Source organism: Lygodium microphyllum, chromosome 1 (genome assembly GCF_053477565.2).
Source record: "Lygodium microphyllum isolate KBCC chromosome 1, Lygodium_microphyllum_v1.1.10, whole genome shotgun sequence".
Lineage (NCBI taxonomy): Eukaryota > Viridiplantae > Streptophyta > Polypodiopsida > Schizaeales > Lygodiaceae > Lygodium > Lygodium microphyllum.
The window spans coordinates 71,787,696-71,801,569 of record NC_141135.1 but is presented as its reverse complement, the minus strand read 5'-3'; the positions used below and the strand labels follow the sequence as shown (position 1 = coordinate 71,801,569).

Here is a 13,874-nt window from a genome sequence, read left to right as displayed (position 1 = left end):
TGTATAGGTGTGTAGGTACTATCAATGTAGTGAATACATGGGCAGCGTAGGGACATGTGCCTTTACCCCCAACGCACACCACTTTCCTCATGGCATTATGAACAATTGTCAAAGTCACCTTTGGCAAATCCAGTATTCACTTTACTCCATATCTACAAAAATGCTTGCACTTTGTATAAGCATTCTCATTGCCACATGATGAGGTTAGACATCTCTTTTAAATGCTCAGTACACGTGCAATTTTGATAGGTCACATGATAATCACTAGGTTCTTACTATTAAAAGGGGTGTGTTGGAAATGCAATCCACACTTGTTAGAGAAAACTAGCTCACTATCAATGTAGTGGTGATGTGTTGAGACTAGGGTTGAATCCTAGGCCAAATGGAGGAAGATTTCCATAAAATTGGATAAACCGGTTTTTGCAGAGCCCTTACAATTAATGGGTGGGACGGGGCCACAAGAGGTCCCAATGAGTCTAGGTAAAATGATAGGCCCTTTATGACGAGTCACACATAGTGTTAGTGGAGGGAGTCAAATACCACTCTCCCCACTAAATCTAAATCGCACCCATGTGGTCTAGGGGGAGGGGGTATCCAAACCCCCAAGTAGCCCTACTAGCATTCACTCCAAAGGCCATGCTTGACATGTGCTAGTGGGATTAATGCGTTTGATTGGTAGGCATCTCGTGAAATACCCAATTGTTTTTCCTTGCATTTCATCATTAATAGTTGCCATGCGAGAGACTCAATTATCTCATTTGCTTTTCAGCATTAACATAGCTTTGCTGCACAATCTCTTGAGTGCGAGTATGGTTAGTCTTAGAATTCTAGATTCAAAGTAACCTTGGAGTCATTGGTGTGACCCCGCCCTTAGAGTTGATGATGGAAGATATAAAGAGGATATGTGGATTGAGGTGAGGATGTGGAAGGGGACGGGGCCCAACAACAAGGGAAGGTAACCCGGGTCAGGTTCGGTGAACCAGACGGAAGATTATCTTTCAGCATATGCTGCCAAATGCCTTAATCTGGTTAGGTTATGCGATATAGCCGACTAGCCAATGGTGGCACAAAAACAAGGTCTCTTCCTCTTCCCGCTGTGTCTCTGTTCTCTCTCTCTCTCTCTCTAACACACACACACGCACACACTCATACCGTCTCACAAGTGCCTCATCTCTGCCATTCAATCCCTTTTATGGGCTTGTAGCCTCATGGCCCTCGATGCCTCCTCCCTCCATACCCCGGCATTCAGCCCTGCCTCTTCCCCTCTCCCCTTCTCCCTCCTCCCATGGCTGGATTCCAAGCTTGGTCGCAGGTCCAAGCTTGCCGATGATCGGCGCCCCAAGGAAATGCTCCTTGCCTATGGTGGAACCTCGCTTGAGGATGTGGATAGAGTCATAACATCTAGCTTGGGCAGAACTGCGGTGGCGCAGGTGAAGGACAATTGCAGAGCAGAGGTGAAGGACTATGGCAGAACTGTGACGCCGGTGAAAGACTATGGCGGGGCTGCAACGCAGTTGAAGTATAACAGATCATGCCCTCAGTGCATTGCTCTGATGACCGAACAAAGGATGGCATGTAGCAAGTCATGTGTATCAGACGGTGTAAATAAGTTCGACACAGACGAAGTAGGAGGCTCGCCTTCATGGGCCAAGCTTGCAGCACGGTTGGGTGAGGCAGGCGGGCTGCTTGGCTCTTCAGCACCTGAGCAAATTGGCCAGCAAGGGTGGAACCTTACTTGGTTCTCAAACTCTGAGGACTTTGTGGCCGTGGGATTGCTGGGAGGTCATTTGGAATCGAGTGCAGCTGTGCAGTCCAGTCCTCCACCAAGGCAGAAGCAAGAAGATCCTGAGAAGCAGGATTACTATGTCAATATTGGTTACGCCATTCGGACTTTGCGAGATGAATTGCCAACCATGTTCTACAAGGAAATGACACATGATATTTACAGGTGTGTATTGCTGTTGCTTTAGGAGACGAGCTAAAAGCCTAACCTTTTGATTTTCAAAATAAGATATGCCAATGTAAGCGGCCTATTGTCGTGGGAGTTTGCCGTTGCATTATGGTTGGATGCATGTGGCAATCAGCAAAACGACAGAGGTTTTTATACGCTATAATCTTTTTTGTAGCATAAATGGCAGTATTAGTGCCTCAATGATAATATAGTTGTTTATTGCACATTATGGATAGTTTTTGTCTCCTTCCTGCAAATTAATGGTCATTTCATGCTGCGGGCTGGGCTGGGCTGTTTCCTCTTCCATAACTTTCAGCATGTTCTGGCATCTTAAGTGTATCTAATTTGAAGTACTTCTCAGAGTTTTGCAGCTAGTATCGAGGACATGTCGTTCCCTTTTGTTTGGGGATCTGCAGTCTGTTGATTGTAATTCTACTTCAGTATGTGGAAGCAAGTGTTAGGGGCTATACCAACTTTGAATGATGAGAGTCTACCTGCCCCCTTCTTCTCTTCCAGTTCTCATTGTTTGCAGATCTTCGATGAGTGGTTTTCTCTTTTCCTTCAATAAGGAGAAGTAGCCAAACCAAGGTTCTTATGGGTAATTTTTGAAGATTTTAGGTGTCCTCCCATTTTCGGGGGATTTTCAATGACCACTTCACCTTATTTCTTCAGTTTGTGAAAGTAGACAAACACAAGAGTTTTATTGCTATTGCTTGGAGATTTGAAGGTTCTACCTTTGTTTTCAGCATCTCCAATCCTTGTCTACCTTTCCTCTTCAGATGTGGATGTGAGGCTTTTTTGGAATGAAGAAGCCAGTGCAGTGTGCTGAGCTTTCGTATTGTAACTGTAATGCACATTTACAACTGAAGACAGTGGGGTAGAATGTTTTGAAAGAGGAAGTGACTGACATATGCAAGTAGGGTGTAAGCAAAGGAGTGCAATGGCTGCTGAATATGTCCAATGGAAAGTGTTGTACAACTTGGGGCTTGTACTTAAATGTGGGACTGTAATCCACCCCATAAGGTTCAGTGAATGCATCATAAGGATCTTGAGCATTAAAGAGTGGAATTGTGCAGTTCAGAAACCTGGTCATAGTTGGCAAGTCTTCATGTGCTATGATTTAGTTGTTAGAAGCGGATGCAGTAACGGAAGCATAAACATGTGCTGAAATAAATTGCCCAACGTAAGACACAAGAGAAAGGAACATTGAAGAACACAATATAGATGAGAACTCAGATGTATGCTCCGGAAATGGAATTCATATATCCAACATGAGACAGTCGCATACAACAGTGAGTCACTGGCTGTGTAGATTGGGATCGGCTCCTCTCTCCAGCAGAAGAAGCACAAGTGTGATGGTGACCAAGTGATCGAGGAGGAGGCGGCTGAATAAATAAGACAAAAATATGCCCTCAATATGATGAGGTCGGCCAACAATAAATGCTAAATATGACCAAAACAAAGACCATAAAAAATGCTTGAAATAATCTAAATAATGCTCAACCCTAAAGCATGCCCAGACTCACACACGGGTTGATATCTATTGATACCCTCTCTCAGACCATGGGTGATTGGATACAATACAATGGTACAATGATAATGAATCTTAAACCATACAACATAGAACCACCAAGTAGAACCATGGATACTTAAGTAGTGGGTGCGCAAGCCACCACCAATGTGCCTCAAAGAAAATCTGATGTCGATGTCAATTGTACTAGCACTTGATAATAGAGAAGATCATAGCAGATCTTTGCGTTTGTTCCAATGTCTCTTAGTAGTATACATGAACATCTTGTCAAAAATACCTCTGGGACATACGTGACCATGGATTCTCCGCCTTCGGCCAAATCGCCAAAGTGTCATCTTATGTGAGCTTATGACTAGGAACCAATCCCGCTCTTTGTTAGACAGCCCATCATGAACCTGGATGTTAATCCTAGCTTCAAGATTTGAACCTGCTAGACTTCGATTGATGCAATAAGAAAGTCTCTCTCTAGATCCTGTGCATCTGTATAGATGTGTCGATGGGATGCGGTTGCCTCATTTGTCCACCCTCTCATACTTTCTCTTTGGCATTGGAGAGTCATGAGGAACGTCAGTCAATTCCTTCTTGTGAGCTAAAGAAGTGGATCCTATCTGTGCCTTGGCCCTCTCTTTGGTTGGAGGATTTGAGTCAGAGTCAAAGGTAGATGATGACTTCTCAGAGGAGTCCACATTCCGATTCTTCTTCTCCTTTTACTTTTGGGAAGCGGCTAACTCTTTATAGTCCCTTTGTAAACGACCTTTCTTTCCATAGTTATAACATTGGATCTTCTTCTTTGAAGGTTTCTTTGAAGCTGCAAAACCCTCATTGTAGCCTCCATAAGATAACGAAAGCCACCCCTAAAACTATAAAGACACCTTATTCTCAAGTAGCATTGAGGTCATATATGTGAAATTGACAGGAGTGGATGATGTCTGTGCCCTCAAAGCATTCACATGCTATCAAACACCGGAGAGAGTTTAGAGAGGACGAGTCGAATAAGACGAGCCTTTGGAAGGGCAGATTGCATTTGCTGAAGTTGGCCTTGGATCAGGGTCACATTGAAGTAGAAAAGATTGGATAGTATCTTTAGCCTCGAATGTAATTTTGCTAGAGTTGTTCGTAAAGAGTGATTGTCCTCATGAAGAAAGGTGCCACATACAACAGTGCAACTTTGTCCATACGTCAGAAGATGTCTTGCAGGAGGTAATTGCTAGTAGGACTTCTTTAGAAAGACATCGAAGCAAGGCCGAATAGGCATGGGCATCGATTGAATCCCATGTAAGCACTGCTTCCTCATGGTTGTCTTTATCAAAATCATTTGATGTCAGAGTAGGATGTTGAGGACGAGGAGTACCTCCACATATGATGTATTGTAACCGCTTTTGCACAAACTAAGCTTTCATCACAACACTCCATGTGAGATAGTGAGGTCCATGTAACTTATCTTTAGTGAATGTGCATGGAGGAGCCATCTATAGAGGGTAAGAAGATAAGGAGAGAAAAGAAGGTATTTGGAGAGGGAACATCGCTAAACCACAAGCATAGATTGCAAAAAATGAGAGTTCACATGTAGTATTCACCTAAATCTAACAAAAAAAAAAGAAATTTGTTGCAAAAAGTAAAAAAATCAGCAGAAACTGCGTGAAATAGCATAAATGCACTGATGATGTAGTCGCCCAGCTAGGAGGAGATGCAGAAACACCAAAATGCAAGCTGGATCAGAAACATAGGCAACAGAGGTGTTGACTCAGGCTCTACGGATGCAAACGTCAACAAACACACCATAAACTACAGGAAAACAGGTTGCTAGTGCAAAACATTAGAGAAAACTCAGTAGGAGCACAAAACCTGAAATCTGATACCATGTTAGAAGTGGATGTAGTAACGGTAGCATAAACATGTGCTGAAATAAACTGCTGAACACAAGACACAAGAGAAAGGAACATTGAAGAACACTATAGATGAGAATTCAGATGTATGCTCAAGAAATGAAATCCATATATCCAACACAAGATAGTTGCATACAACAGAGAGTCATTGGCTGTATGGGCATTGACTCAAGCTCTACGGATGTAGACGTCAACAAACGCACCATAAACTGCAGGAAAACAGGTCGCTAGTGCAAAACATCAAAGAAAATTCAGCAGGAGCACAAAACCTGAAATTTGATACCATGTTAGAAGTGGATGTAGTAACGGTAGCATAAACACGTGTGGAAATAAACTGCTGAACACAAGACACAAGAGAAAAGAACATTGAAGAACACAATATAGATGAGAACTCAAATGTATGCTCAAGAAATGGAAACCATATATCCAACACGAGATAGTTGCATACAATAGAGTCACTGGCTGTGTGGGCATTGGGACCAGCTCCTCTCTCCAACAAAAGAACCACAAGTGTCATGGTTACCAAATGACTAAGAAGGAGAAGGTTGAATAATTAGGACAAAAATATATTCTCAATATGATTAGGTCGGCCAACATTTAATGCTGGTCAACCAGCAATAATGCTAAGTACGACCAAGACAAAAGCCATAAAAAATACTTGAAGTAATCTAAATAATACGTAGCCCTAAAGCATGCATAGACTCTCACGAGTTGACATTATGTGCTAACATTAGTATGTTTGTGTGCAAGGTATTATTCAGTAGGAGGATTGGATGTGGTTTTATGAGTTTGTGCGTTAATTGGTCTGACCATTGTCACTAATGGTTGTCGATTATCAAACTGGTTTAGTTGTGACAATGGATGCTTGCTTTAGGGTCTTCATAGGACACATGGCGGTGTTTATTGGGAAGACATGGCATGTTTACAAGGGCAAAAAGATTGCCAACAGTGAATCTATGCTACATACCAGCCCATATGCAGTCCTGTACATGCGCGCGCTTCCCATGTTCTTTGATTATACCTATTGCTAGTCACCCCCCAAATAGTCCCAACCTACTAGTTTCTGAAGCCTTTAGTCACAATCCATGATCTTAGCATGTCACTGGTAGGTGTGAATGTCAGGCATGGCATTGGTATTTGAGGACCAAGAGGTCTTCAAATAGCCAAAAAACTTTTCATTATATTTCAAAGTTGGCCAAACTATTAACAATGAATGAGTAGTTGGTCTTATCACTAAAGTTCACTTTTGATTATGAAATCATGATGCTGGACCATTTTCAATGGCTAGACTCTAGAGCTTGGTCAAATAATGCACCATGGTCTAGAGACATTTTTTATGGGGATCTTATTGTCAAGGAAAATGCTACGATATCACGAGTGCACTACAGGGCAATTATAGAATCAATTTACCATGTTGTCTACCTAGGTCAAGCTATTTAATATGCACATTTTGATGTTAAAAGACCAAAGTGTGAATTAAGCATGGGCAGTTGGATAAGGTGGGGGAATGTGTAATTAAGTAACTCGGAGTTTCAGATATGCAAAGTTTTTAAAGTAGAAAACTATTTTGTTTAAGTTAAAGAAGAGCAAGAAACAAGTTTGTACAATGTGAGTAAGCCAATGTAAGTTATTTGTTCTACAACGTTGACAATCCATCCTAGTGAAATTGCCCATGCTAAACTTAGTAGAAGAAAAACTTACTTTGTAGGTATGAAACATTTATATAGAAAAGATTCACATTTTTAAAAACTGTTGAAGTGGGTTTCTATGCCCAAGGATAAGCAAGTTTCTATTAGGTAGAAAGTGCATACTTGAAAGAAACTCTTGTAGCTTGCAACTTTCGGTGCACCTACTACTCTAGCTCCCACTCCTACCAAGGATTCACTACCCTCCAAGTAGCAACCACTACTGCCTTCTCTAGCATTGCCTAGGTTTATAGACGCTGCCCAGCTTGTTTGCCTCCAACACTACCTCGCCTACTTGAAATTATTGACTTGCTACTTGATTGACTTTATTATATGCATACTAATCTGAGTCCATGTCATCACAGCGATGCCTTGGCTTGTCATCTCGACACATGATGAGGATAAGATTTGTTAATAAGCCTTAATCATTGAAGCGAATCTTTTCTTTTAAGGGGCAATTTATTTGCAAAATTTGGGGCTTTTCAAATCTAGGCCTAGATTTTTTAAAGTTGCTTCATTGGAATTTGGGGCTTTTTAAATCTAAGCCTCCAACCTTAAAATCAAACTCTCTAATGGCACATTGAAAGTTGCTTGGGTTCTTTTCCTCCACCATTGGGCATCAAAATGACTTTTCAAGTGTCTAGTCTTGGGTGATGTGATTACTAGTGAGTGACATTGATTGTGAAGTCCTAAACATCAATGTTGAGAGCAGATTTATATTCCATTAAAAATTCTAAAAATCATAAATTTATATTTCTTGTTGAAAAAATAGAATGAAGTGTGAGTGGAACTAGTGTTAGTAGTCTAGTTAGCTGGGGTGTGAGTTTGGGCTATATTGAGGGATTTAGGCATTTTTCAGTGGTCGTTATGATGACTATTTTGGCATTTTATGCTGACTTGATGTCATTTATGGCATTTTTTTGGTCTATTCATTTAGGCTGCTTCTTCACATTTAGTCATTCATCACTTGCAGATCAAGTGCATGCCTTGTGGAGAGAGGGAGCTAGTGCCAGTGCCCATGCAACTAGTGACTTACTGTTGTACACGATTGTCTCGTGTTTGGTATATGAATTTCATTTCTTGAGCACATCTTTGAGTTCTCTTCTTTTGTAGGGTTCTTATGTTTTCTCTTTTATCTCTTTTGTCTTGTGTTGAACAGTCTATTTCAGCATTCCTTCATGCTTCCATTGTTGTATCCACTTCTCTAACAACTAGACAATGGCCATGTGATCGGATGTGTTAAGACCTTTACATCACATATGAAATAATTGTATGGGGTGCTATGCTCGGATTTTAATTCAAAGCAGTTTGTACTTTCTTTGAATGTTCCTTTCTTTTGATTCTCAAAGGAGCTTTTTCTTTCAAGGGGGATTTGTAACTTGCTTCCATGGCCTTGGACTTGAGCTTGAGAGACATAGGTGAGTTTTGGGCCTTCATTGATGTGCATTGTGCCTTTAAGCCTTTTTGGCTTTTGATTAGCCTTGAGCCATGTACATGTATCTCTAAATCAACTCCAATTTGAAGTCCTTGAGCTCATCTTTAGACCATGCCATGTTCCAACTCTAATCACAAATATGTTTCTACTTTGCATATCTCCTTTTTGAATCTTTTGTACAGGTTGGACACCACCTCTTCTAAGGTGATACCTTTCCATGTTTCATTCTTATATTTTGTGTCATTCAATCACTCAAGATGAAATTAGCCCACCTTTTTACACAAGGGTCGTTGTCTTGAGGATGCAAATTTTTAACTTATTGCTTTGGCATTAGGGGGGGACATTGGTGGAAGTTGTTGATAAGCTATTGTGGATAGGTGCTAGTGGGTGCGTGGTGGTAGTCTTGGCTCTAGGCGTTAATTGAGCCTTGGAAATGACTTGTGGTATTATTGGGGCCGGAGAATTAAACATTTAATGGTCAATGAAAGTTAAAAAGACTCTCAACTTCAAAGGGCTTAGCTATTTAAATTGTGGATGGGTAGTGGCCAATTTGTGGAGAGGGCAAGTTAAATTTTTGAATTCCATAATTAATAGTTGCTGGAACTTCATTTCTAGAGGTTGAGAAGTGCATCAGCAAGTGCACTACTTGGCAGATAGAAAGAGAACATGCCATACAAGGTTAGGCAGCCTGTGGGGGTTAGTTGTGGAAGGTGGAATCAAAGAGAATGAGCTGTGTGAGCAAGTAATAGTAGATCACACATAGGATAGGACACATGCAATAGTTTTCTTCTCCACCTCACTAAGAGGTGGTGGCAGAAGAGGAGGGCTCGCTAGCTGTGTTAGCGTTTTACTCCCATTTTGAAGTTGTTAGTGCCTTCAAAATCACCATCAGAGTTACCTTTGAGGAGTGTAGCAACATAACTGATTTTTACATGTTTCTGGGAAAGAAATGGTATTGATTATCATTTGAGGGCTGAATTGCAGAGCTCTCTCCCTTGCCTCCTCTCTCAGCTATGCTTAATAATGCATGTGTCATTTGGTGAAGAAAATTGGAGATTTGAGCCTCAGATTTGACCTTGATGTGTTGCCGATTGCTGATTTGTTGTTCTCAGTGTATTTCCATAAACTTTGTTGGAGAATTGGTTTAGCCTATTGGGGGAGGGGGATCCTTGGAGAGTAATCCCCTTGGATTGAATGTAGGGCTTGACTCTTAAGAGTTTGGAATTAGTGTGAAAAGAAATACCGCAAGGGGCCGATGTTTTGGGGCCAGTTAGGTGTCTTCTTGTCTCAATTTCATGGGGCATTCTAGTCCCAAGTGGTAGAATGTAGAATTTCAATTATCATTTATTTTATGGATGGATTGCTTGCTGTAAATTGGTGTAAATCAGTGCATTTTAGGGAAGGTAGTAGGCCTTGCTTTGAACTCGAGATATGCTCTTGAGTTCCCAACTTCCTCTATCGATGGAGCCAATTCTCTTACAACTTTTGGAATATCTGGCTCTTGTCTAAGTCGAGCAACTGTGAAATCCATTGATCTTACATTAGCAGCCTTCCTCAATCAGTGAGGTGTGCATGCAAACTCTAAACCTGAGATCAGCAAATCCCCAATGAGCATTGCATTAGGTTCAAATCTGAGACTCAAATCTCCAATTTCCATTACTAGATTGCGCACATGCATCTGACCAAGGTGAGGGAGATGAAGCATGAGAAAGAATTCTTTGATTTTCAGCCCTGAAACAGTGACCAACATCAATTTCTAGCCTAAAATAATGATCAGCATCAATTCTCAATTTGCCCCTTTTTGGAATGTTTGGGGAGCCAAACTGGGTCTCCAATAGTTACATGCAGGTCACCCTTGCTGTAAATCACTAGATCTTTTAAATCTGGGGTTTAACTTCAGATTTGCAGCACTTCTATAGTGATCCTGTTCATTTCTAGGAGTATGATCTTTTGTATTGCCTTCATTGTCAACTATAGGATTTTGTACCTGTTCATGGCTCGTCATGAGCAGCAAGGAGACATTGATGCCTTTACCCTCTAGTTTCTTTTGGCCTTTCTTTATATATGTTCGATACGATTGGATTTGTACCTCTATCTATGCTTACCATTTAGATGTTTAGTTTTTATTGCACTAGGAGGCTTGGGTAAACTAAGACTATGTCAACTAAAAGATTTGTATCTCTACCCACGCTTAACATTTAGACATTTTAGTTTTTATTGCACTAGGAGGCTTGGGTAGACTAAGACTGTCACAATTTCGGTCCTTGTGAAGTATCTTATGCTTTTCTTAATTGTAGCTCATTGCAGTTTCATTGTAGTTCTGCATGGATGTGTAGGTGTGTCTCCACTTTGAGATGCACATGATACATGGGGAGTGGAATAGGCGGAAGCTCAGGTGTTAGGTGCATATATGTTGCATGGAGTTACTTGGAGCAGGATGGGAACTGCTGCACAGGGAGAGAGGTGGGGGAAGCCCACTCTATTCCATAAATGTATACCACTGACCCTTCAACCAGTTGGTTCCCTATTTACAATGAGCCTTCAATTAATGAATTGGTTCCTTAGAGACTGTCAATTGTTAGGGAATAGACCTGGAGTCCTGCACTTTTCTCTAAACTGAGAGAATTTCACATAGATTATCTGAATCAAAGCACCCATCATATTAAAAATATTGCCTAGTCCTTCGAAGATAAAAGACTAAATGACATACCAGTCGGCAGCATTCCAGATCCTCTGGAATGAGAACCATAGGTGATACCGGATAAATCTAGTTAGACGTTTTTCTTGCGGATGATCAAAAGACTCATGGTATCTGCTATATTTAACAATATTTTAAGAAAAATGTAACAATAAACAAAAGCCTATTTTGTTTTTTATCTAGTTTGACTTTTGAAGATTGGGCCTTGCTCAGAATGCAAAAAAAAAAGCCCAATTAGGTTATGTGTGACTGACAGAGAAAGTTTAAACTGACTGATTCATGATTGGAAGTTCTTGATAAGGTCATTTGTCTTTGAAACAAGGTTTAACTCCTGTTGCTTTGTCTGGAATTTGCTTTCTTTTTTCAACTTTTGATGAAATAACTAAATGATAGAATATGTTTCATACCTGCTGTTCTTGGAGTGTTCTGGTGACGACTTGCATCAGTGCTTGGATTGTCATTGTTCTAGTGCTTAATATGCAGAGTTCATGACACAGTGCTGTAATTGTAAGGATTTAAGGTAGCAGTAAGTATGTGAACTCCTGACAGAGTTGTCTGTCTGGAATAGAATTGTGACTTAATACTTTTTATGTATCAGATGCATTCCACACCACTGACCCCCTCTGCTTTGCCCCTCCTTTTTGCTTTTCCTTCTTCTTTGCAACTTGTTAACAACTGTCTTCACTGTCTTCAAATATTGCAGGAAAGACATCGTATTCTGTGACCCAATGAATATGGTCAGTGGACTCAATAACTACAAGCTGATATTTAGAGCTCTGCGCTTTCATGGAAGGATATTCTTTAAGGCTTTGTGGGTGGACATACTTCGTATTTGGCAGCCATCTGAGAATGTGATAATGGTCCGCTGGCAAGTCCGAGGAATCCCGAGAGTTCCGTGGGAAGCCCAGGGTATATTTGATGGGACTTCAGAGTACAAGCTAGACAAGAGAGGAAAAATATATGAGCACAAGGTTGACAATGTGGCACTCAATGCAAGACCGAAATTCAAGGTTCCAACAGTGGCAGAGCTATTGAGGGTAGGAACTTGTCCTTCCACTCCTAGGCCAACTTTTTTTCAGAAGTCGCAAGCAGTTCTCTCCTTGTTACTGCCTTACTTGTTACAGTTCACATGGGTGAGGTACTACCTGGCACTAAAAGGGACACTGGGTTTGAATCAAGATCCTCATTTGCTGTAAAGTCAGGGAGGTCTACTTTATAATGACTTTCTAAGGTGTGGAAGAACCGGCACTTCAAAGGGATTGCACCGAAGTCTGAGTGTATGTATGAAGTTGGGTTTCTGCTATTATATTTCGAGTGGTAAAGAGAGCCCTTGAGCTGACTGAATGGCACTGGACCATTAGGCTTCTTTGAGATGGAGTATGTTGTGTGTTGATCCTTCCTGAACCTTTTGTATAACTACTGTATGTTTTACTTTAACTCAGGTGCTGGACCTATTGGATGAGCAACTTTATTTCTGTATAAAATTTTGCACCTAATCAGGGTGGCACAATTATATAACTTCTATAATGATAACCTGGTTTTGGTAGAGTTGTACATTGAAACTTGCAGCAGAGAACAAGAATCTTTTCTTTTGATTGATGTAAGCTGCATTTTGGTAAGCTTATATTTACAGAAGTATCAAACATGCAAAGGATTTCTATGTGACTTCATTTTTAAAATTTAGCTGTGTATGCATTGGCTTCTGGTCAAGCATGAGAAGACTTTAGAATTATATATTGGTGAACAATCTACTGTGTGGGTGTAGAGATGACACTTGCTGGGTATGCTAGTCACACTGGACAGTTGCATGCATGGCTAGTTGCTTGATGAATGATGGGTACTGAGTTTGACAACCAAGGTTTAAAGAACATCATGGTAGTTTCAGCGGCCATTGCCATTGAGGCTTAACAAACTGGAGCAAATTTTTCAGGTAGTGGTCAAAGTAGGTTTGGATCCTTGAAACTTATGAAACTCCCAATATGTGCCGTTGTTTTGGTCAAATCTCCAAAAATGCTCCCTTGATGCCTGAAAAAATCTATAAACTTCCAATGTATGCTTTGTTTTGGGCCAAATCTCCTAAAAATGCCCTCCTGATTTATAAGAAAACATCTTCTAGTATTCGGGAGGATAATCGTGATCCATTCATACTAGAGCGAGGACTTGTGAAACTAGTAATTTCTGATTTCACGGATACACATGTTATTATATAATTTGTGAGCAGCAGAAGAGGTCAAGAGTGCTATGGTAATGTTGAATATTTTTTGGGGGTAATTTTGCAAAAATCATGTATTTTGATAATTCTCTCTTTGTTATTATGTAGTCCTGCAACATGTTTAATTAGTTGGCAGTTTATAAGGGGAGATACAGGTATATTGTATCAACTTATCCTTAATTGCCTTGGAGTTTGAACTTTGTTTTTGCCCATTGGCATCTAAGATTGATAGGTAAAACCACACATACATGTAGGATTTGCATAATATGTGAGTAGATACATGTGTGAGTGTATGGAGAAGAAAGGAGAGAAGGAAGTTATGTAATGACCTTGTAATGCTATTTAACAAAACAACGCAACTCAAGATTAGTTATGGAATAGCTTGTTAACACCATTTGACAAAGCATTGTAACTTGAGATATTTGTTTCAATCCTTTTTGGGATGCCATTGGCACAACTCTCTTGTGATGGCTTTG

General features: G+C 40.6%; 1 protein-coding gene across 1 annotated transcript; it reads left to right on the top strand.

Moving 5' to 3' along the window:
- The first annotated feature begins 1,047 nt into the window (after positions 1 to 1,047).
- On the top strand, positions 1,048 to 12,837 carry LOC148041249 (uncharacterized). The gene is made up of 2 exons (XM_087678475.1): positions 1,048 to 1,948; positions 11,890 to 12,837. The coding sequence occupies exons 1-2, from the start codon at positions 1,209 to 1,211 to the stop codon at positions 12,380 to 12,382; spliced, it is 1,233 nt and encodes a 410-aa protein (XP_087534601.1). The 5' UTR covers positions 1,048 to 1,208; the 3' UTR covers positions 12,383 to 12,837.
- Positions 12,838 to 13,874: the final 1,037 nt, after the last annotated feature.